General features: G+C 44.9%; 1 protein-coding gene across 1 annotated transcript; it reads left to right on the forward strand.

Annotated features, from left to right (window-relative positions):
• The first annotated feature begins 358 nt into the window (after positions 1 to 358).
• On the forward strand, positions 359 to 23,228 carry LOC127015871 (glycerol-3-phosphate acyltransferase 3-like). Its single transcript, XM_050896070.1, is given in 13 exon segments — positions 359 to 502; positions 10,241 to 10,313; positions 15,581 to 15,851; positions 16,386 to 16,460; positions 16,969 to 17,058; positions 17,261 to 17,354; positions 17,769 to 17,884; positions 19,363 to 19,418; positions 19,903 to 19,988; positions 20,535 to 20,574; positions 20,577 to 20,662; positions 21,131 to 21,210; positions 22,028 to 23,228. Coding segments are annotated over 13 exon segments (1,338 nt in total). The 3' UTR covers positions 22,155 to 23,228.
• The last annotated feature ends 357 nt before the right edge of the window (positions 23,229 to 23,585 follow it).

Consider the following 23,585-nt stretch of genomic DNA (forward strand, 5'->3'; position numbering starts at 1 on the left):
GCCTGTTTTTAGCTGGTTTCCGTCCCCCAAGCATCACCTCCTAAGGCGAAGCCCCATCTCCCTAGCCCTGCGCTTCCAAAAGGATGTGTTCGGTAAGGAGCACCCTCTGTTCCCCTTTATAAGAAGACACTCGCTGTAGAAACAGCTACTTAAATAAAATGCCTACAGCCCCGTCCAACTTCATGCAGCGCCGCGGCGCTGCTGCAACCCCGCCGCTGCCCTTGCCCGGCCCCGGGCGGGCGGAGCGGGGCGGGCCGGGGGCGGGCCGGGGGCGGTCGTGGGGTTTTAGGGCGGCGGGTGGCGGGGCTCGCCCTCTCCGTGGCGTCGTCGTCCGTGGCCGCGTCGGGCGCTGTGCGCGATGGAGGACCTGGGGTCGGCGGCGGCGCGGGTGGGCGCGGTGTGGCTAGCGCTGGTGCTCGCTCTCATCGTGCTGCCCTCGGCGCTGGGCATCTCGCTGGGCATCTCCGAGGCCTACATGTGGGTCCTGGTGAAGACGCTGGAGGTAGGCGGGGGCCGCCGTCCCTCAGCCCGGGGCCCTCCTTCACACGCCGGGTCGCGCCGCGCGGGGAGTGGCGGCGGCCCGCGGGGCCTGTCCCGCTGCTCCGGGGGACTCCAAAATGGCGCCCCCGGTGAGGCGTCGCCCGGGGCCGGCGTGAGGCGGGGGCACCCCGGGGCGGCTGGGCTTGTCTCCCCTTCCCCCGGCCCGGGCTGCTTCTCTCCGGCGGCGCCCCTTCGCCCAGTGGCGCCGGCGCATTTGTGCCGCGTCCTGAGGAGACCTGGAGGGCTCCGCTGGCCGGGCACGGCTCCCTCCGGACGGAGGAAGCGTACCTGCTCCGCCGCCGCCTCCAGCCGCGCCCTGGGTGGTGGCGGGCCCCCGACGCGGGCGGGAAGGCCCCGCGGGCAGGTGTGAGGGGATGGGGACGGCCTTTCCCGCCCGTGAGGTCCTGCCCAGGGCTGGGGAACCTAGAGAAGCGTCGGTCCCCCCGATCTGCCTTGGGGAGCAAGGGCTGCGGAGGGGAGGGGGTAGGTTATGTCCTGTCTGGCATCATCTGTGTCCATTTGTAGTTTTGGAGTTCAAGCGCTTAGGCAGAAACCTAAATCTGTGTGAATTTAGTGGTTGCGCAGACTCTGGTGTGCACTCCTTGAATCTGCAGGAGCGCAAAATAAACCTTGTTACCTAAGGCTGTACCATGTCCTGGGTGCGGTTGCCTCTGCTTGGTGTCAGCTGTTCCTCACCTGAGAGAAACAGTGCTGGGTCGTGCTCTTGGAGGGTATAAATATCTGGCAGCATGCCTTGTGCCTGCGACGGCAAGTGCCAGGAGTGCTGATGCTCAGAGATGCAGACTCCCATCCGAGTCGAGCATGTCCAGCACCTCAGGCGCCATCTTCCCCCAGACTCTCTGGGAAAGCGAGTTTCTTGCAGAGGAACAGCTGTCTGGATGGGGCATAGTTCATATGTGTGTGAAAATGCTCCCTCTGAAGCTCGTAGCGGTGGTGAGGAAGAGTGTTGTAAAATGGCTGGTGGAAATGATCTGGTTTAAATCTTTATTATGCTTTTTCCAGGGAGAAGGGGAACCCAAACCAACAAAACAGTTGTAAGGAGGAAAAGTAAAATGATGCAAGGCACAGTCTGTGGCAATGCAATATACGTCAGTATGTGACTGTGGCAAGCAGGTTTTGTCTAATTTCATCTTGTTCTATAAGGTTTTCATTCAAACCTTGCTCATGTACTTCAATGCCTTGAAGATACTTGGTGCTTGGCTTAAAAAACCACCAGCCACCTAATAAAAATAGCATCTGTTAAATGCATCTTAAGTTAAAATGTTTTAAGACTTTTGGTGAGAATGAATCTGCTTGAAGTACTTTCTGGGGCTCTGAATGGTATAAGGATAATTGTTAAGGGTAGAAGATGCAGTTTACTGGAAAAAAATTTTTGGATAGCAGAAGCTGAGGAGGTGAAGGTCACACTGGCCTGAGGGAGCAATCCAGATGGCCTAGTAAGATAGTCTTGTTTAGATGACTCACCTTCACCTGTGATTAACCACAATTTACGTTCTTCATTCTTAGATCATTAATCATTATTTTTTAGTGTCATCAAATGTTGTAAGAAGAATTGACTCAAAATGTCTTGGGCAGAACTATGGAGAAGCAGTTGAAGGCGTATTGATGATGGTGACTTGTAAGGGCCTTCTGATGCCTAAGGGAGGACATAATGACTTGAGAGTTGCCATTACTTTTGCATGAGATACTTTCTGGAATTACGTGCTATTCATTATATTAAAATATATGATATTAATACATAATTGTACATAAATATTATATATATATAAAAGAAAAGCCAATGACAAATTAGGAAGTGTTCTGAGGAGGAAGGTCTGGTACGTTGGACTTGCTGCACGAGAGTGAAGAAGCTCAATCCACCTAGGTAATCCACTTATCTCAAGTTGGCCTTGCTTTGCCTGTGAATTCTTTATGCCCTCAGAATACCTGCATGGGGGGAATCCCTGAAAGAAAGTGTTCTGTTGTGAAATGTCTCCAGTTTCTTGGCTTACAAGTCTGTCTTGATTAGCAGCCTGACAGAGACAGGCTGATAGTCTGCCAGCCAGTTCCAAGCAGCGCCTGCAAGAGCCCCTGAAGATATGTGTTGTCACACCTGACTCTTCCATGCCGAAAATCATGTTAACAATGGAAAGTGTTAAATACATAGCTGCTAGCCTTGTGCAGTTGCCCGAGTGTCTGAAACTTCCTGTGCTTTTGAGTTGAGTATGCAGGCTTTCTCCTGAGAAGTAGTAGTCTGTTTTGTGGCTATGTTGTGTCATAGGATGCTGCAGTCTCTGATGGCTGAGACCTTTTTCAGCACAGTGGTTAACTTAATAGCTTCCTTAAGGTTCCTCTTTGGCTTCCAGCCCTGGATCTCCCAGGCAGTCCCTTGTCTCTTTGCAGGAGGGTGGGCTCTTGGGCCTGCAGAGCACTCAGGATGGTGCTGCTGCTGCCTTTGTGCTCTTTGATGACTAGTCACAGAACTGTCTGCAAAGTGGTGGCTGTTTGTGCACCCCAGCTGAGTATCAAGTTGCTCTCTGGCTTTGCTGTTATATCCACATGTTGGCAGAGTGGGAGGACACAGTGACTATGCAGTTTGTTTCCTACACAGCATATGTTGTCAGGTAACAACATGAGCTTTATTAAAGCTAGTCTGTTGGGAGGGTCCAAGTCTATCAACTTGGGCACCATGGTCCAGGGACTAAGTAGATGGAGAGTCTACAGTTTGCTGTGGTACTACGTCTGCTGGTCCACTGTCATGTCAGATGAAACAAAGGATATAAAAATGAGTCTGTGGTGTTCAGTTGTTGTCTAGGCTGTGGTATGGAGCAAGTTGAGGATGATACTGGACTTGTGCTTGAATTTTTTCCTACCAATAGAAATAAATCTGTTCCCGCTTGTTTCAGGAGGGCAGAAGCTTGTTCCCAGTGCTGCAAGCACGGTCAAGAAAAGGGAGGGGAAAGCTCTATTTAGGAACAAAGTGTTCTTGTACTTTGACTATCTGACATTACTGACAAGGGAGATCAGTTGGTGCACAATAGCTTTTTCTCTATGCTGGGCTGCCTCAGCAAGGCACATGCTTCTAAGCAAAATGCAGCATGTACAGACAGCAGTGTCGAGAGGATGTGCTTCTGTTGCGTTGCATTGTGGGTTGCATTTGACCCTTAAGTACTGCACTAGGGACGACCAGCTTTATATGGAGTATATATTTTTTTCCTATGTGATAAGGGGAAAAAGAGCGAAGAGTATGACCAGCTATGCTAATACCAGAGGAATGCAGTACAGCAGGCAGACTACCTGCTTTTAGAAAACCTGCTTCCCCCATCATGTAGATATTAAGTACGTTAACTTGCTTCTGAATTGCCTTACCAAACTAAGCAAAATTTTAGGAAACTGCTCACTTCTGCCTGTGGCTTCCCTTTCAGTGTTAGTAGAAGGATCTCTGGCACCATGTTAGCATGTTTTTTTTAAAAGGTTGGATTACTGCTACAAAAGCATCTCCAGCAGCTGTTTCCTCCTACGAGGAGCTAGTCTGGGCTAGTCACCTGCCGTGCTGATGCTTGTGAAATCACTTGCCAGAGAAATCTTTCCTATAGCTGAAATGCTGGGGACTGCCTCTTGCAATCATCACAACGTGCTGCATTTCTCCCTGTTTGTTTTTGAACATCATCAGATAGCTTCCAATTTTAAATTTAGTGCATTTTTACCTCTTGTTCTCACTTTTCCTCTTAGTCCGTTGCCTCTTTTATAAGCTCTACTATGAGTTGGGGCTCATGAGGCCCCTGCAAGCATGCCATTTGAGCTCTCTTGCCAAGCAGTGGAGAAATCCAGCCTTTCAGAAGGTGATTTGTCTTTCATTAAGGCCCATAGAGCAGCTGCAATGGTTTGTTGATGGCTGCAAGCACTTTGAATGCCCGTGCCCGCCCCCGCCCCCGCCCCCGATCTCTCGAGGCTCTTTGATTGTGGGGCTTGCAGTTAGCAGAGAAAGCATTTCTTGGGTGGTTGGTTTTGCCGGTTGTGCTGTAATGCACAACAGATGCTTGAAGTCATAGGTGTTTTTTCATATCCTGTAACTGATCCATCTGCGTTTAATAGCGGCCCCTTGTAATGGAAGCAATTTCTAATAGCTTATTTTGCTGCCCTGCAGGGAATGTGCTTTTGCTACACAAGGGTGTAACATTATTCAGTAGCTAGGAGGTGAAGCCAAAGTTACTTGTGTTGCTGGTGACCCTGGCAATGTGAATGGACCTAAACTTGAGAATAATATACCTGTGGGGGAAAAAGGACCTTTCAGTGCCTGTGGTCAAACTGTAGGTCGTGGGTGTGCAGGGTAGGTGGGGTGGGCTGTTACGTCCTGTCCCAAGTATGCCAGGCTGCAGCTTCTTCCCATGAACCAGCATCAGGATTGCATGTGGTGCTGGGTATAAGGGCGGGGAAGGGAAAAGGAGACTGTGAATCATTGTGGGTTTTTGACTGTTTCCTCTTTAACTCACTGCCTCTGAAGCAAGCTTTGCTGACTAATGTCGTTGCGCAGTGTCAATGAAGGGCTCTGTCTGTGTAATTGGTATCCTTCAAGGACTGCTGGGCAGAGGAGAAACTGAGAGCTCTGAAGTGAGAGTAACTCTGAAGGCTGCCAGCTCCGATGTTAACAAGAAGCATGTCTTGGAGATGTGCCTGATGTGAATGACGCACCCTTGTTTACAAGGCTTGGACTGACTTTCGGAATAGTATTTTAGCAAATCTGCTGCATAATCTTGAAGTAAATCCCTTGGCTGTATTAACCTAGACCCCAGTCCTATGAAGGCCATTATGTATGTTTTCCACAGATTTAATAATCGAGGGTCCTTGCACATAAGTAAGGTTGGCAGAGCTGGGGGTTACCCTCTGCTGGGGTTGCATCACAAATTAATGCAGCATCTTTCTGGGCAACAACTCTGATCTGAAACTGCTCTCAATTTCACAGCATGTGAACACTGGGATTTCTGATACTGTTGGTAAGCAAATGCTGTTAAAATAACAGCAGCTGTATTCAGAGCTTGCCTTAAAGTAACAGTTTGTGAAGCTCGTGTAAAAGAAGGTGCTTGACATTTCTGTTGCTGATGCCCTTGGTGTTTTCCTGTAAAGGTGGACTCTCTGTTGTTCTTTGGATACCGGTCCACCAGGAAGGACTTGCTATACAACTCGTGTGTCAGGTGAATTTGGAAAGCTGCTTGGAGGCAATGACAAGGATGTCCCATCAGAATGAGGAAAAGATGACATGGGAGACCACAGAGGACCTTTTGCCCTCACTCGGAAATGGTTGCTCCTCTTGGTGGTGGCATTTCTTCCTCACACAGAACAACTCAACAATTGGCATGCAGATTTTTCTGCGTTAAACAATGTAGCATTGTGTGGGAGGTGCTATGAAATCTTTCTGTTGTTACTGAGGTTTGGAGAGCCTCAAAGGAGGGAGCACTCACCTAAACTAGCATATAAACTTTTGCTCTGACCATGACCTGGCAGTGCCTTTAAATAGGGGAACACCAGTGATCTAACTCCATATGACTGCACATTTCAGTCATTGTTGGTAATTCTCTCCTCTTCTGAGTAATCGTCAAGCATTGCTATTAAGCCAGAGGTGATGTAAAGGTGATAAATGAGGTCAAAGGCAAAGCTCCATCTAGTAGGGAAATGGGAAGTCCTTGAAGTGTTCCTAATAACTTGACTCGTGATTGATCCTAACAAAGTATCTCTAGATGTGCTTTCATGAAACAACATGTCAAGCTTGGCTTTAGAGATGGTTGCCTATCTGGCAACTATCTTATCTGGAGATAAGAAGTTCTTTTGACATCTCTTGTAAATAATACGTGATTTTTGCCTCTGAGGTCTAACTGGATAAGTGGAATTGATCTTTTGGCATTTTGTATAGGCTGTTGACTTGCTGTGTGTTTGGTTTTTTTAAGATGATGATAAATTAGAAGCCTTTCCTATGAGGAGGGAAACCTTCTCAGGGAAAAGTTGATATGTTTTCCTTGCCAAGTGAGGTGTGGTATCTTCAGACTGTGCCTTGTGTGATTAAAGCATCCAATTTACTTTGTCCTGAGCAGTTGGAATACCAAAATTTCAAAATCAGACCTGTGGTGGTGTTTGTGCAGTTTCTGTGATCATGCTGCTTTCTAACTTTACTCCTTTACTTTTAACTATTTTTGATCTGTTCAGGAGCCTGGTATTTTATACTCATTCCCCAAAACTGCTTCAGGAATCCCTGCTAAAGACTTAGGTCTGCACCAAGGTACTCAAGACTGACTGCTCAGTACCAGCTTGCAAGCTGGGAGAAGCCACTTAAATTTGTGTCAATGTTACTGGTAAGTGATAAATCCAAAAGACCTGCCAGTCTGCTTTTTGTTCTTCTCCTGAGTAGAACAGAGGCTGTGGCTTATAATTTTGTCTCATGCTTTTTGATCTCTAATACACAAACACATTATTTTCCCTCTGTGGGATGGATCAGCTTACATTGTGATAGCTCTTTGTAGCATAAAGCTGTTCTTTAGCATAGGAACCAGCTGAAACGGCAATGGGTGGTGCAAATCCCTAGCTAGCAGGAAGGAAGGGAAATTACATTGCTGCATATGATGTCTCTTTTTGTTTTCCAAACTGGATATAAAGAAGCTTTTCACTTGATCAAAGTTCAAATTTTGGATTTGATGAGAGTGCCTTTATTTCAGGTACCTGAGAATAAGTTGAAGGATTAGATTAAGTAAAGTTAAGTAAAAATGTCTTGCTGCTTGGTTGCTGGAACATGCATAGTTTTTGGAAATATGATGGATTGAGGGAAGAAGAAAGCTGACATACAGGACTTAAAACTGGTTTGCTGTAGCATCTGGTAGATGTGGGCCCTTTTCAATACCCGAAGGCTCCTGGCCAAGAGGGGAGCAAGAGGGGGAGCTGGTCTCATCCTTGCTGGTTTTATGAAGCATGCTTAAAGCCCCTGGGACATCTGGCACCAAAAGTAAAACTGCCTCAACTATCGACTTGTGGAGCACAAGTCAGCTGTCCCCTGGAACATTCTGTGCAACCTTTGTACAAGATGCCACTCTGGTGTCAAGCTTGTGGCGGTGCTCCCATCTCCTGGGAAGGCATGAGTAGGGGGCAAAGGGAACTATCCAGTCTCTCTCTTTGCCCCTGTCCCCCCCATCCCCCAGGTGGGGTACTGCAGCTTTCTAGAGTTAGATGAACCTGTGAACCAAAGGTCAGACTACTTTGGAAGCAGGAATGTACTGTTCTGAATAGGGTAGATAGATGCATCTAAGCAGTAGAAACTTACTTGGTTACATGACCCTGCAATTCCTGTGTGCTTTGGGAAGAGTCCACTGCCTCCGTTGCATAGTAAAGTGTCAAAAGATACTGCGGTACAGTAGGATGTTGCAAGCTTTTGAGTATTACAAAGGCATGTCTCGATAGCCTGTGTCCTCATGGCTTGTGCTGAGGCTCAAACTTTGTGACACTGTCTAGCATGAACTTGTGCAGGATTTCTGTAGTAAGAGCATTGTGAAGGAAGTGTTGCATGCTCTCTCTGAGCACCAAACAGAAACTGTTCTTCCAGGTTTTGCAAAGCAAAAGGTGGCAACGCTAGGTTTTTGATTGCCCGTTTGAGAGGATTTGGAAGATGAAGACTTATTTTCTCAGCTAGTGTATATAGCTGAGACCATTAGCCAAGTATGTTCTTAGTCTTCTATGTAATAAGTGACTTACTTGCTTACAGAGATTTTAATTTGTTGAATACAGTGGTTCAAGTCTGGTCAGAGAATGATTGTGTCAATGCATTTGCTGGTCTGCCTGAACCCCCAAATCCATTTAGTAGAAGAAATGTAGAAATGGAGGTATTGTGAAAAGTTTCTTCCTTGAACAATGTTTCATTTTGGTATTTCCCAGAACTTTTATGATCATAGCACTGCCGAGGATGATGCGTAGCCAGAAAGTACTGAGTTACTCCTACAGGTAAAATTAGTTCCTGGAACAGCTATTGCCTTAGCAGCAGCAGAACTGAGAAAACAAGTGAATATATTGATAGGGTAGGTTGTGATTCAGCAAGACCTGATATAGTAAGCAGTCCTGGCTGTTTGTGGGAAGTTATGTGGTGGAGATAATGCCATGAGTCAGGATACTGACCGTTCAAAAGGGAACTGCATCCCCAAAGGCCCCACAGCTCTGTTGGAGGGGAGAGGTGGAAACTGCATGGTTTAGCATTGGTCTGGGTCCTTTCAGTGCAGACCAGGGAGGATCATTTGTATGCTGTTAAAACAAAGTATGCCTTTGTTACTGCTTAAGTTGTTGAAGTTTGAACAGGATAATATCCTAATCTTTTGATATGAGCTCATTTCTGCCAGGTCACCTGTCTGTCTTGTAAATGCCTATTATAACAGTATTCCTAGAAACAGGATGAAGTCTTGTGGGGGAGGAATTAATGTGCATAACGGGGAGCCACATGTCAGTCCTCTGGCTGAGCTTTCCATCCCTTCACAAAGCTGCCACATAGGGAAAGGAAGGGTCCAGGCTAGAAGGGCTACTCTGTTATCACGAGCAGGCTTTGGGGCAGCAAAGGCATTGTAATTGTTAACCCAGTAAAAATGAAGCCTGACGTAGGAGGTAGAAGGGCTATTTAAAAGCACTGTGTGGAACTGAGTCAGCTGAAGGTCAAGAAAGCCTTTTGGCCCGAGAACAGGTTAAACTGGCTCCAGCCCCATCAGGGCTGGAAAAGATAGGAAGTCTCCTGACACCCATGTGGTTCTGCCATGGGGGTTTGCAGGGAGCAGAGCTGCTGGGAAGCTTTGACGCTTGTTGGAGAGCAGAGCTTACTTTATGACCTATTTCACTCTCATTCTCCCAGCCCACCCACTAGAAAAGAGCAGGTTAACCCCAGTGAGCTGGCGGCCCTTCCCAAGGGCATGGGAAGGGCTCTCTGCAGCTGTACACTAGAGCCAGTGATTTGGCCTGTTTCTCTGCTGCTCAGAGCTCTAAAATACCAAGAAATGAGCAGTTGCAGAGTCAAGGGAAACTTCAGTTTTGTTCAGCTTGGAAAAATCTTGGGTGCAGTCCTCTTTGGACTGAGACTGAACTTAAATGAGACTTCCCATGTCTGCAAATGCCACTTTGGTTTTTAGCGGAGTTAGCTGTGTGCAGGCCTCAGTTTGACTTAACCCAGTTAGGACTTTTTTTTTTCTTCAGTATGGTGAAACGACTCTGAAAGAAGACAAGCTGAGTTGTGATGTGTCTGTCAGCTCTGTGAATATGTGCCATGTGCTCAGGGGCTCTTGTCTAGCTCAGCTCCTGGAGCTTCCCATGCGGCCACGACTTGGTGCCTGGTGTGCATGTATCAAGGCTGACGGAGGCCTATCAGGCTCTTGGTGGCTGTGTATCTGAATTGGAACTGAAACATCTGTGAAGGACCAAGTTGGCTCTCTGAAGACTGGCAAGCAGAGTTAGGAAGTACTGACTAGCACTGAGTGGTTTTTTGATTATTATATACACTGAGGCAGTGTTTCTTCAGAAGAACTGTGTACGGGTTTGTGGACACATCTGAGGAAGATGGGTGATGATTACCTGGTGAAGATATTCCTTGAAAGTCACAACCTGTCTTTGATTAACTGTTGCTTTTTTAGGTGACTTTTTTCTTAAGTGAGTACTACATTTGTGAAATTAATGTTTTCTTTCTCTTCAACAGTGGGCCACTATAAGGATAGAAAAAGGTGTCAAAAAGCCAGAGCCACAGATGGTAAAGACTCCTGCTGCTAATGGTAAGAGCTTGGGGTAAAGTCAAATTGATAAGACTAATGTTCTGACATAGGAGAATTGAGTCCTCTTCAAATGGAGAAGTTAGATGTGTGCATGAGAGAACTGGAGAAGAGGTGGCGTGATTACAAGCCAACTGTTACATCTAATTGTTTTGCAATGCTACTGGCACAAGAGCTGTTCCTGCAGAATGACATGCTTCTTTTACTGGGTTGTACTGAATGGTTGAAAAATCAGGGGATGAGGAAATGAAGGGCATGAAATAACATTAAGTTTAACAAAACAAAGTAGAGCTTAAGGTGGAGACTGTCCTCAGTTGAGGGAAATTTTTGAGTTACAATATGAGCTTGATTTTTGTCTTGAAATCTGTCTTTAGGTCACTGCTTGCAGGGCTGCTGGCCAGCTATCTCAGTCCTAAAAGCATCAGAGTACACTTAATCTCTGAGGAGATCTGAATGTTTAGTGGACAGCACTTTCTTTCCCAGGCTCAGTGCTTTTTCTGTTGTAGGACTGCTGGATGGAAGTGTGTGGTGTTATACTTGTTCCCTTTTTTCAGTCTGCTGCTATTCACCTTTTGCCCCCTGGAGTTACCTCAGTGTTTGCCAGATGAACTTCTTACACTCATTATGTGTAGAAAGATGGCTGAAGGGTTGCTTCATATTTCTTCCTTTAGCCTAATTTTGAAATTAGTTCTTTTACTATGTCTTAACCCATACTGTGCGTGTGTCATGATAAGCTGTACTAGGTCAGAGTTGGCTGTAAGACTTTGGAGCTGTAAGCGTAGTGAGAGCAGTCTGAGTTTGCCCAGGAAATAGGAGAAAGCTGAACAAGGCATTGCAGCCAGTGCTTGATTTTCTCCTGGTTCCTGACTGCCTCAGGCATTGCTGTTGATTTGCTCGTTTTTGACAGCATTTGACAGCAGTGTCAGCATTTTCTGTGTGCTCCCTCATTAGGCAGCACAGCTGGAAACAGGACCAGCTTGCCAGTTAGTAGACAATTCAATTGTTACCTGATTCTAAGAATTAGCTCCTGCGAACATGATACAGTAATGAGGACTGAACTGGTTGTGTGCATTTCATCTCCAAAAGAGTATCCTTATCAATACTGTAAACACTGGTATTGTACTATCTGCAGGCCACGCATGAAACAGGCTCCGATGGTAGCAGATCCAACTATCAGTTAGCACCTGTAATAATAAACTGGAGGTACTGCACAGCAGTTCTTAAAACAGGTTAAAATTTGTCTTATTTAATTGCAGACTGTAAAGTGGCTGAGAAAAAGTAAGCCCCTATTATTCACCAGTGTTCTGGAAGTTGTGGGGTTTTTTTTGCGGTGGGGGGAAGGCAAGGTGAGTGATCCTTCCAAATAATGTCAGTGCCCTGCTATCTATGTTTCACAGGTTGTCAGTGAAGCAGCAAGATATCCTTTTTCTTCCTGTAAGGGTGATAGTGTCCCATTCCGTCATGGGTCAGTGAGAGGGCAGGAGATCCAACTGTGCTGCTTTAGCTGCACAGTAGGAGCTCTTGTCTTCCTAGACATCTGATCATTCTGGCACATGTTTTTTTTCTTCTCTAGAAAAGAAAGGTAAAGGGAGAGAGGACCCAGCTAGCAGATTATGTTCTGTGAGCTATCTTTCCATAAAACTACAAGTACCTCTCCCCCCTGTATGTGTGACTGAGGGGTGTATACTGCTAGTATGTGCTGTAGTTCAGAACCTGGACTAATGTGAGTGCACTCCACTGTCTGGAGCATTAGTGATAGTTAGTAAAAATGGCCTGAGGTAATTCATATAGATGATTGCATGCAGGCTATGTTCAAGTGGTCTTATGGATGGGGATACACAATCGCAATGGGGCCTGAAGCACACTTTTTAATGTCCTTTTTATATTTGAAATTAAAATTAAAACCTTTCCCCACTGTAGGTGGCTCTTACTGCAGTAAGTCTAACTATTCCTTACTTGAGAAGGTATGGGGAACAAGGGAGGTGTGGCGTCTGCAGTGCCAAGCTGTGCTCTGTACATTGCTTTTGGGAGCTTTTTAAGCATAGGACTAACTGACTTGTGATTAGGAGTCTGGGTTCCTGTATGTGGATGAAAGTACTTGTGGGCCAGGGCAGGTGTAGGTCTAACAGTGCAGTATATAAGTTGGCATCCCCTGAGGTGACAGAACATGAGCAGGTGGAGAGGCTCAATTGCATTACACAATGTTTACTGAGGGAGGAGAAATTCCTGGTGATAATGAATTGCGGAGTAGCTGATTAAAACAGGGTAAAGGTAAGTGTCTATGTGTGTGTGTATGCATACACATGTTAAGTGCTGAAGGGGAATGTGTAGCACTTCTTCCATCTTTCCTGACCACCCAGTCCTCACTGGGAGGTGGGTCAGGGTAGGAGGGAGCATTGCAGATGCATGTGCAAGGGCAAGTTTTCCTGTTCCCAGGCAGAGCAAAAATGGTCCTCCCCAAAGACCTTAAAATCCAGTGTCCCTCAATATGAAAGACAAGAGAGAGCATGACTGAGGAGACACCACCTTTCTCTGCAGTACCAAATCCAGTGTATTTAACATCTGTTGGCAGAAATGGCAGCCAGTGCCCCTGTGTTGGTGGTGTGATAAGGAATAGTCCCAAGAAAAATGTTGGCTGGTGTAGTTGCTGTGTGGGGAAATACCTGGTGCTGTCACCTCAAGGTCCCGCTGTGTTTATGTACTGGGCTGAATGGTAGCTCTTGGCTGAGAGGCTAGATGTCTGTCTCATTGCAGCTGAGTAACCACCTCCCAGCTGTTGGTGTGGGTGTTGGCTGTGTCAAAAGGCAGTCCTCTTCAAGTTGGTGGGTTTAAAAAACACAAAAATGCTGTTAAGTCAGAGTTTTGAAAGTGACATCCACTAAAAGAAAAGCTTATGCAAATAATGTGACTGTAAGTAGATAGTGTCAAATTTCAGCCTGGTGTAATTAGTTGACTAGAGTATATGAGCTCAAAGGCTTGGGGCTTGTGCTGTGACACTGAGTAAAGCAGTGGCTGTGGCTTTTTTTGGTTGAGAGTGATGTTTGCTGTACTCCTGCATAATGCTGCCTTTTAGCTGTCTTTGGCAAACTGAGCTCTGCCCATGGCCAAGGGATTAAAGGCCATTAAATGTTACTTCTGATTACAAGAAGGCTAAGTACATCACCTGAGCAGCATGTGTTTTAATTCTGTCCATAATACCTTCAGGTGCTGCTGAGATCTTGGCTTGGAGTAGCTTGTCCCAAGGCTGCAAGGCAGCTTGCGCATGGGGGTATCGTGTGACAGTGACAGTGCAGCTATGCTATCTTGGCTGTGCCAACAGTGTGTTAAACTTGAACCCTAGGCTGGTTTCAGCCAAGGAGTAGGAGCCAGGGGAGCCAACTGCTTGGCTGATGCTGAACGGGCAACTGGATGAGGAGAAAGTGTTCCCAGTTCCCCTGGGAACTGGAGAGAAGAGTAGTTCTTGTGTGATGGGTGCTGGAGAGTTCCCCTGGCCAGTTTCTTGGCTATGACCTGTCTCCCACCCCAGCAGCAGTATGGAGCAGACAGATTGGGCTGACTCGCCTACAGTCCTGGATGCTTCACAGCTTAGAGGTTTAAGGGGCTGACTGAGAGAAAAATTGAACCACAAACTAGAGCTCTGGTCTGGGTTTAAAATATGACACAAGTGTAGTCCATCCTGCTAAATGTTTGATGTGATGTATGTTTGTATAATTTAGATCCTGAAGGGCATGTGGGTGTCTGGGTGTGCCATATTAACGATTTATATTTATGGGCTAGTGATAGGACAATGCACTGAGATGGTCTGCTGGTGGAATTGCAAGTCATGGCTGCGAAGTTCAGAGCTGAAGGTGCTAATAGATTTTATTGTAGTGTGACATCTCTCTTGCATGTTGTTCTTTAGTGTTTACCTCAGTGATTTGTGGGACTGGTATCCTGGAGCTTCTTGTGTTATCCCATATGTATGCTACAGTGCAATACAAAAGTTTTCCCTGTCACTTGTCATTTAAATGTTGCGTGTGATTTGCACAGCAAATATATTCAGAGTTTTTCTGCTGTCAAGACTTCCTTGGGATGCAGATTTTCACATTGTGGGATGTGTATTTGTGGGAAAGTGCCTAGTAGCTTGAAACAGTTGGGTGCTTCCTCCTTTCTCATTTTTTTTATCTCAACATGGAAGCACAGAGATCATGCAGTTTGTCAGAGGGTGTCTGACAGAGTGGCAACCTGAACTTGGACCTCTGTGATCCTAGTTGAGTGTCTCAGGGGATGGTTGTACTGGTTAAAAGTTATTCTAGATTTCTTCAGTCATCAATTTCTGGAGCCAGACTTGCTTACCAGAAAGCAGTTATTTGATCTTTATATTTAGCTTACACAATTTGTCCTTGCCTTTGAAAGCTCTAGTGAGAAATTGGTGCTTATCAGACCATAAGTATAAAAAACAAAAAGGGGGGAGGAGAGGGAATACTTGCTATTTGTACTGCAATTCTGAACTGTCCAGGTTTCTCTTCTATTGCCAGGCATTATGTGAGCAGAGTTCAACTGAAACACAACTGTTAGTGCCAAAATAAATTATATCAAGGCACCTCTAGGCACAACTTTCTTTGACTTTGTTTTTTGGAGGGTTTGTTTTTGTTTGATTTAAACTAAAATAAAAAATAGTATTGTCCTGTCTGTGCTTATAGAAAAGACTTGTGCTGTGAAGGGAGGGAGGTGCGTTTGGTTCAAAGCTGGTCCGTGCACAGATGTCAGGTAGCTGTTGTGGTCTGGGGCTTTGGCAGGTAGCAGTAGAGCATGTCTCAGCTGAATGTGGCTGTGGGATGACAGAATGTCTGACAAGAGACAAGCCTAGGTAACAGGGAAACCTCCATGGAGGAGACTGAATGCCCTTAAATACACAGAGCACCAGGAGAAGGGAATGGAAAGGCCAAGGTCTCACTTGGTTTCCTCTGGAAGCATAAGATGGTGTTGGATAAAGTTGCTGAGTTGGGGACTTGTCAGATGGTAGGAAAAGGTTTCTCTTCTTGCTTCACCTTCAGTAGGCAACAGAACTTGATGTATTTGCTGCTCAGGGTGTTTATGTGAGGAAAGGGAGCTGGAACTGGCCTACTGAAGAGTATGTTGTGTTCAACTATCCATTTGATCGTGCTATGATAGGAGGGACTCTGACAGTAAATTTGTCTCCTTGAGTAATGCAGAGCGGCGAGTGATTTGGAGGATGACTGTTACTGTATAGAATTATTTCCTCATACGGTTACCCTTTCCTTCCCAAGGTATCATTGAAAGAGATGAAACGCCTATGGAGAAAGAAATTGCACGTCTGCATAAAGTGGACTTCGAATTCTCTGACATATTCTACTTCTGCAGAAAGGGGTTTGAGGCCATTGTGGAAGATGAAGTCACTCAAAGGTTTTCCTCTGAAGAGCTGGTCTCCTGGAATCTCCTCACAAGGACTAATGTCAACTTCCACTACATCAGCCTGAGGCTGACTGTTGTGTGGGTCATTGGGGTTATAGTGCGGTACTGCTTCCTGCTGCCCCTCCGGTAAGCTCAGGGGTGCTGAGGGATTTTGTCAGTCTGGGAACACGTAATTGTGTGGTTTTTTGGGAAACGTCATCTCAGCTTTTTAACCCAAAAGCAGCATTAGGAAATACAGAAGATGAACCTGCTTAAACTCTCTGGTTGATTAAGAAGCTGAACCATTCAGGTTAACTCTGAATGGTTAAGAAGCCATTCAGAACACTTTTATCTTGCCATTTACTGTGGAGAGTAGATTAGGGCTAGTGGACATCTTTTCTGTGAATATTTTCCCTAAGTTATGTCTGTTGACATCATAAGTGTAAGTTGGGCGAGCTCTAAAACTCCGACACTATATGCATTGGGGTATCTGAATCTGCTGCCTTTGCTAGACAGTGATTTTGAGCAATGTGTCAGGGAATTACTGAGTTAGAGAACTGGATATGTCACGTATCTGAGGAATAACGGAATTCCTGCAATCCCTTTCCATTTTAAAGGGGAAAGTGATATTAAAATGAGCAAAGCTACTTATTTTGATTTAATGTCTTATTTTGTCTGTAGCTTTACCCTCGCTGCCATTGGCATTACCTCAATGATTGTGGGGACAACAGTGGTAGGACAACTGCCAAACAGCAGGTAGGTACTCCATGTGGTGTGTGAGGGATGAATTTGCCAAGTTTGCATCACTTCAAACAGCTCAATATTCAGACTGGATAGATTTTACAAGTGATAAACTACTGATAGTCCACTCCACCAACAAACTTGTGGCCTTGCTTTTAGTGGCATTTTGAACTTGGGCTGAGGTTGGCTTCTTGCCAGGCTTGGCACTGAGGTTGGTGATTTCTGATGGGCTCCTCTTGCTGTCATGAGAGACTCAAAGGGAGCGTTGTAGGTGAGATAAAGGTGCTGGGATAAAAAATAGCCAGTGAGGAGGTGACAGCCTTGCCTGGGTAAGTGAGACCAAGGGTATGACGTGTCTTGGCTGAGCTGCTGTAGCAAGTGAGTGGTAGAGCTGGGAATATCCCTCTGTGCTGCAGAGTACCAGGAGAATTTCAGCCCAGAGTTGTGTTGAGTAGGCTGGAGAATATTGTGTCTGTTTCTAGCTGCTTTCCAGGATGCTCCAGATGCCTGTGATTCCTTTCAGTGTGAAAAACTATCTGAGTGAAGTGGTCCACCTCACGTGCTCCCGCATCCTTGTCAGAGCTCTGTCTGGTACTATCCATTACCACAACAAGTGAGTGAACTGACGTTACGATAGCAAAAGCGTGTGTATACTTCTATGTGTGTGAGTATCCCATTTGAAATGGGGCAGCCCTTTCCTGACCTGCAAATTGATGTCACGCTAGATGCTGACTCACCTGACAGCTTCATGGAACTGTTGTGTGTGTAACGTGGTGCTTAATGCACTAGTCTAACAAAAAATTATGTAATTGCAGGGAAAACAAACCTCAGAAAGGAGGAATTTGTGTTGCCAACCACACATCACCGATAGATGCGATCATTTTGACAAATGATGGATGCTATGCAATGGTATGAGGACATCCATGATGACCACAGCAGAGGGAGAGAGACCAGGGAAGGGAAAGATTGTGGGGTATTGGTTGTGGAGTTCAGTACTCTGCTTTCACAGTAGAGATGTTAACTTGAGCACTAGTCGGTGGGCAAAAGTATAGATTGTGTTGAAGTTGGTCTACAAGTTAAGTGCTGATGAAGTTGTCCTGGCAGTGTCAATGCTAGGCTCTTCATCTGGTGAAATATTTGAGATACACTTCCATGCATGTGTTTAGATCCTTTCAAGTGAATGCATTTTAATAGTTTTTGTGGGCACTGCCCAATCCTGGTTTGCAGTCTCCGGTGTGTTTGGTTTTTTTTGAGCGGGATGCAGAAGAGGAAGTTCTGCTTTTTGGGTGTCTCATATGCTGATGTGCCTTATTGGGCTTGCAGGTTGGCCAGGTTCACGGTGGACTAATGGGAGTTATTCAGAGAGCCACAGTCAAGGCCTGTCCTCACGTCTGGTTTGAACGCTCGGAGATCAAAGACCGCCATCTAGTGACAAAAAGGTGAGGTGTGGGTTGGAGCAGGGGATTGCAGTGCTAGTGAACTCCAGTACTCCTGAGAGGCCATGCCTGGGTATGTAATCCCTGAAGAGTCAGATGAGGACTTAAAAAGACCCAGATGAGGAATTAAAGCTTTGGAAAGACAGAAGACCAAGAAGCTGATAAGGTTGCAGTGGGAAACAGGGAACTTGGAACCTCAGGATCTCAAGAGGGCAAAAGGCTGACTTGCGAAAGCATCTTCTTTTAGCAGGAGGCGTATCTAGTTGTCTTATTCCAAATGATGACTGCTGCTTATAACTTGTATCCCTGTGATTAGCATTTATCTGTAGTTCCACATTACTGTAGGCTGGAATGGTGCAGGGTATTGTAAATCGGTAGATGTAGGTAGGAGTGGAAACAGTTGGTATACTAGTGGCTCAACAGCAGTTCTTGGAGTGAGCTGGAGGGGTGTTATGCAGCAAACTGGATCATTCAGAACGACCTGAATATGCTTGCTTGTGTGGGCTTTGGTACAATAGACTGCGGTCAAAATGTCAGGTTCCCAGCTCACCAAGGATGACTTGAAAAGTTTATACAGGGTGAAATGGTTCAGATCAAAGGTTCTGGTAACGTCTGGATTACAGCAGACTGTCACAAAACATCTCATTTGGGTAGCCCTCAGCATAATAACTAATGTCTGATGAATTCAGATATACATTTTGAGAGGATGTGAAGATACTTCAAATTCTGGGACTTTCTGTTGAAGAACAAAAATGGACTTTCTGTGACACGAACTGTCTCGACTTCATTCGAAATTGTGAGCCACTAGAAATAACAAGCTTTGCTTGTTTGTGTGAGGGGCAAAAATGTGTCTAGTTATGAAACTGAGCTGCTTACGAAGGCAGTTTTCTGCAGAATGTCACCAAAGGCATACCCATGAACACTGTAGTACAGTGATAGAGATTCTTCCTAATTTTTAAGAAACTTTTAGGTTAGTTTTGACAGGTTAACTTCTTTACCACCTCGTTGGCCTCTGCGCAGCAGGACAGCTTTGCCAAGTCATCCAAGTAGTAGTCAAGTAGTGTGAGCTGTAGGCATTTAGGAGTCCTCTTTTCAAGAAATCTGCTGTTAAGTAAGGAGAGCCTGGATGGACCACTGCACAAGACTTTTTTCCTTCTGTAGGCAACTTCTTGCAGGTTGAGTTGATCAGAGTTAATTGGACGGACTTAATGGCATACATTTCTTAGCTTCCCTGACAGCCATTAATAAAATAATATGGAGGAAAGAAAACAGGATGTTGTCTCAGTGCAACAGGGGCCTAAGGGATGGCTTGCACAAAGCTTTGGGTTTGTCAGAAACAGAAAAGAAAGTACAAATTAGTGTCCAGTAAAAGGCTTTGGTTTCAAACAAATGTGTTATACATAAAGATATTTTAATGCACCTGCCTGGGGAAAGAAAAGTGGAAAGGAGCTGTTTTTTAAGCTTTCCTTCTGCTTCCACAGACTGAGGGAACATGTGGCGGATAAAAGCAAGCTCCCTATCTTAATTTTTCCAGAAGGTAAGAAGCTGAACTGCTCCTTGTCTCCATTCAGTGTAAATGTCATCCCTGTTCTCTTTTCATGGCTTCTGGTGCTCAAATGTATCTTCACCTCTGGCTTAGATTTTATTAGGGCATTCCTATTTTTCATCTTTAACATATTACATGAAGACTACACAATATTGTCCCTGGCTGTTGGGTCGGTCTCCTGGTAGAAGCTGTAGGCAGAAAAATGGGAAGATTCTTTTGCCCTGTGAATATCAATTCACTGTCCTACAGGTCTAACCTCAGTCTTGTGCTTTTTGTGTCCCACATGTTCTGGCTTCATTCAGGAAGTCAGTCACAAGACAAAGAATGAAAGCAAGCAGGGGAGAGATGCTTAACTCACCCATAAAGGGCCTGCATTTGCTCCTCAGTGAGTGTAAGACCTGTATGTTGATGTAGTGTTGCTACTGAAATGTGGTAGGCTGTGTGAAGTAATCACTTTAGTTTCTCTTCTGGACAGGCACCTGCATAAACAATACATCTGTGATGATGTTCAAGAAGGGGAGCTTTGAAATAGGAGGGACAATCTATCCTGTTGCAATCAAAGTAAGTGGAAATAGGTGGCTGCTGAATTTCAAAGTTTGGGATCTGTCTTTTGTCAGAGTGGTAGGAAGCTGTCTCAGTACAGCTGCTAATGAAAGCATAGTAGCTCTGGCAATTGGCTACGTGCTGTGGGTGACTCCTAGAGTATAAGTGGCTGAAATGAGAAAGTGAAGCCCTTCAGCCTATGGAGCCTGGCTGATAGGACCTAGTGGGGTCAGCTTCTTCCTCCAGAAAGCTGGAAGGAAGGGAGATCCAGCTAGTCCTTCCTAGTGCTAAAGGGAAGAAGAGCATGCAGCTCACAGCAGACTTAGCTCTTTTGGCTGTTCGGGCAAATGGGTGACAACTGCTGCTGGTTCTGTCATGTAATCACAAGCAGCACTGATAAGCACAGGCTAATTTTTCTAAAGCTTCATTCTAAGCAAACATGTCAGTTGTGAATTTTCTCTTCCTCTGGCATGTGACTGAAAGCATCCCCCTCAGATCTGAGACAGGCTGTGATGGTGTGTGGGGAAAGGGTTTTATAATTTGTTTTTTTGTGGTCCCTTACAGTATGATCCTCAGTTTGGAGACGCATTCTGGAACAGCAGCAAATAAACATCGTGAGCTATCTGCTGCGAATAATGACCAGCTGGGCCATTGTTTGCAACGTGTGGTACATGCCACCAATGGTTAGAAAGGTAATCTAGCATCTGGTCGACTGATCACTATTTAAGAACCTGACTGTGTCTGCAAGTGTCTCTTTAGTCTTTTTTCCCCACCCACCCTATGTCTCCAAATCAGAGTTTTATACTGGACTTTTGTTAATGTTGACTTTGTATGATTGGACTTAGCTTTTCCTGATGCAGCTTGGTACATCAACAGTGCATCAAATATGCAAAAGATAGCAGTAAATATAGTGCTATTCACAGTAGCAATGCTGTTAATGTTCCATCCTGTTGAAGCAAAATTTTCCCCTAATTTCAACACGTTAGGGGAAAAATGAGCTAAATTATATCACATTGGAAAATCAGATTGTGCTGGCATGATAAGGGACGGATCATTTGGCAGTGAGCTAATTTGATGAGGCAGCAGATGAAAAGTGTTATGGAAGTCTCTTCAATTCACTTCTCTCTGCTTTGATTGTGTTGAATTTATGACCCTTGAAGGAAGGCGAAGATGCTGTTCAGTTTGCCAACAGAGTGAAGTCAGCCATTGCTCATCAAGGAGGACTGACTGAACTTCCCTGGTGAGTGATGCCATCCTTGTTAGACTTCATGGACTATCTGTTAGTTTGATTGAGAGGTGCTTCCCCCCTTAGCTTTGTGACAGATAACATTCAACATAACTTTATTCCACTCAGGAGAAAACAAGGGAGTAACTTCACATGCACATATGTGTATGTGAAAGTAAAAATAAAGATGCATAAAGTCTTCAGAGCATGTAGCTCTCATGCAGTGAGTTTCACCTAAAGGCTTGATGCTTTTGAAGAGGGCGCCTTCACAGTTGTTTCTTACGCTGAGATTAAGGAGCAGAAGTGAAGTTACTTGGCAAAACTGACGAACAAAAAAATTAAAACACAGGGCTTGAGGCTTTCTGCTCCCACTTTCTCATGTCCTACCTCAGTAAGTGCCTAGATTTCATAGGACTGTCTGAAACAAACTTGAGAGCAAGATTCTGATGAAGAGAATGGGCAAACAGATTCAGCTGAGGCCCAGCTGGCCCTCTGAGTGATGTAAGGCGAGAGACAACTGGTGTTGCACAAGATTGACTGCCTCTACAGTCTAGGGAAGTAGCATCCCAGATTGGCAAAGATTTCTATGGTAGGTGCAACCTGTTACCAACATGAGTAGGCTGCTTTAATGGGCTAAACTCAAAATTTGGACTGCATAAGCATTATGGCTTAAGGTAAATGTTTTAATAAATGTTCTAGAAGTTCTGAAGAAAAGCCTTCTTAATAATCTTTTAGGTTAAGACTCTAGAGTTGACTAAATTAATATACATAGTTTGATAACAATAGTGGTAACAATCATGATGGGTTACTTTTCTCTCTTGCTCTGTTCCAGGGATGGAGGTCTGAAACGAGCGAAAGTCAAAGATAGTTTCAAAGAAGAACAGCAGAAAAACTACAGCAAGATGCTAGTGAGGAATGGATCGATAGGAAGTCTGTCTACAGGAACAGAGTCAGACTGAACGGTGGTTCTTGAAAACTAATTTTGCACAACCAGCCTTAGCAGGAATAATGTTTTTTAATTAAAAAAAAACCAAACACAAAAACTGGAGCAACAAAATCCCTCGTCACGTGTATGCATATTCTCTGTATGGCTGGTGCAGAGCCTACCAAGGGCAGTGTCTCTGTATTTCTCCCTCCCTTTTCACTCTTCTCACTCCCTGCCCCTCCCCATCTTCATGTGATGATGCACTGCAGCTCCTGGTATTCTTGAGCTGAGTGTGTGGAGAGTTGAGAGACAAAGGGAAAAAGCCCAGTTTTTCTGAGTTTGTAAGGATGAAGGGAAGTACATTGAACAGATGCTGTCAGGACACTGGTTGTGAAGATACCTCTTGTTCATGGTACTTTGAAGCTTTAAACATAACAAAATTTTGTCTTTTTCTGTTGCTCACAGACTTTTAGTTGTAGATGACTTAACATGTTTTAGGATGTTGTCAGAACTGTAAGATTGACTCTCTTGCTTAGCTTGCACCTGGATGTGCAAGGGGGGAAGGGAAGCAAGGGCTGCAGACCCTAAAGGATGGGAAAGGAGCTGCCCTGCCAAAAGCACAGTTCACAGACCATGAGGAATTTGGTGGCCTTATAACATGGTATTGCCTTTATTGAGAACTGCTACCTGAGGGAAGATAAGGGGCAAGTCCTCAATCTCCCTGTCCAGTGCTGCTGTCGAAATTGCTTTCTTGAGATCCAGAGCTGTAAAGGTAAGATACAGTAAGCAGCTGGATAACGTAGGCTATGACAGATGAATTTTTATGAAGTGGGTTTTCAAGACTACCCTTCTGCAAAAATTGCTGCTAATGGCTTAAAGATCTCAAGAGCGCCACTCTAGAAACACATTTTGTGTTGATCTGGGCTAGCAATAGCTATCACAACTATAAACATAGGATCTGTAAGTCACCTCTGATACAAGATGTGGCATGTTCAAATCTGCAATATATTGCTGTCTGAATGTAAAGAGAAATAAATTCTATATTTCTAAGGGGTCTTGTGTGGCATTTATACTCTTCTCTAGATGTGTGTAAATAAAAGTTATACTTCCTGAAAACTTAGGATTAGGGTCATGGGAACTTCAGTCACTGTGACATAAAGGACCAATTGTAGTGGAGCTCTTACCTTATTTCTAACCTGACTTTTTTCCTTTTTTTCCCCCTCCTCGGACTCTAAGGAACATATATGGCTTAGTGGTTATACTTTCTAGAGTAGGAGTGACTCATCATGCAGACTGAACGTGAAATTACAACATGAAGTCACATCAGGGAGACTCAACTAATGAATCTATAATTAACTGGGAAACAACTATGAGGTTCTAAATTTGTAAAAAAACTGAGTTCATTTGTAAGTAGTCTTTTCCTGTAGCAAAGAGATTTTCAATTTAATGCTGAAAAAAAAATTAT

The sequence above is a fragment of the Gymnogyps californianus genome, chromosome 4, assembly GCF_018139145.2.
Source record: "Gymnogyps californianus isolate 813 chromosome 4, ASM1813914v2, whole genome shotgun sequence".
In the NCBI taxonomy this organism is placed as follows: Eukaryota; Metazoa; Chordata; class Aves; order Accipitriformes; family Cathartidae; genus Gymnogyps; species Gymnogyps californianus.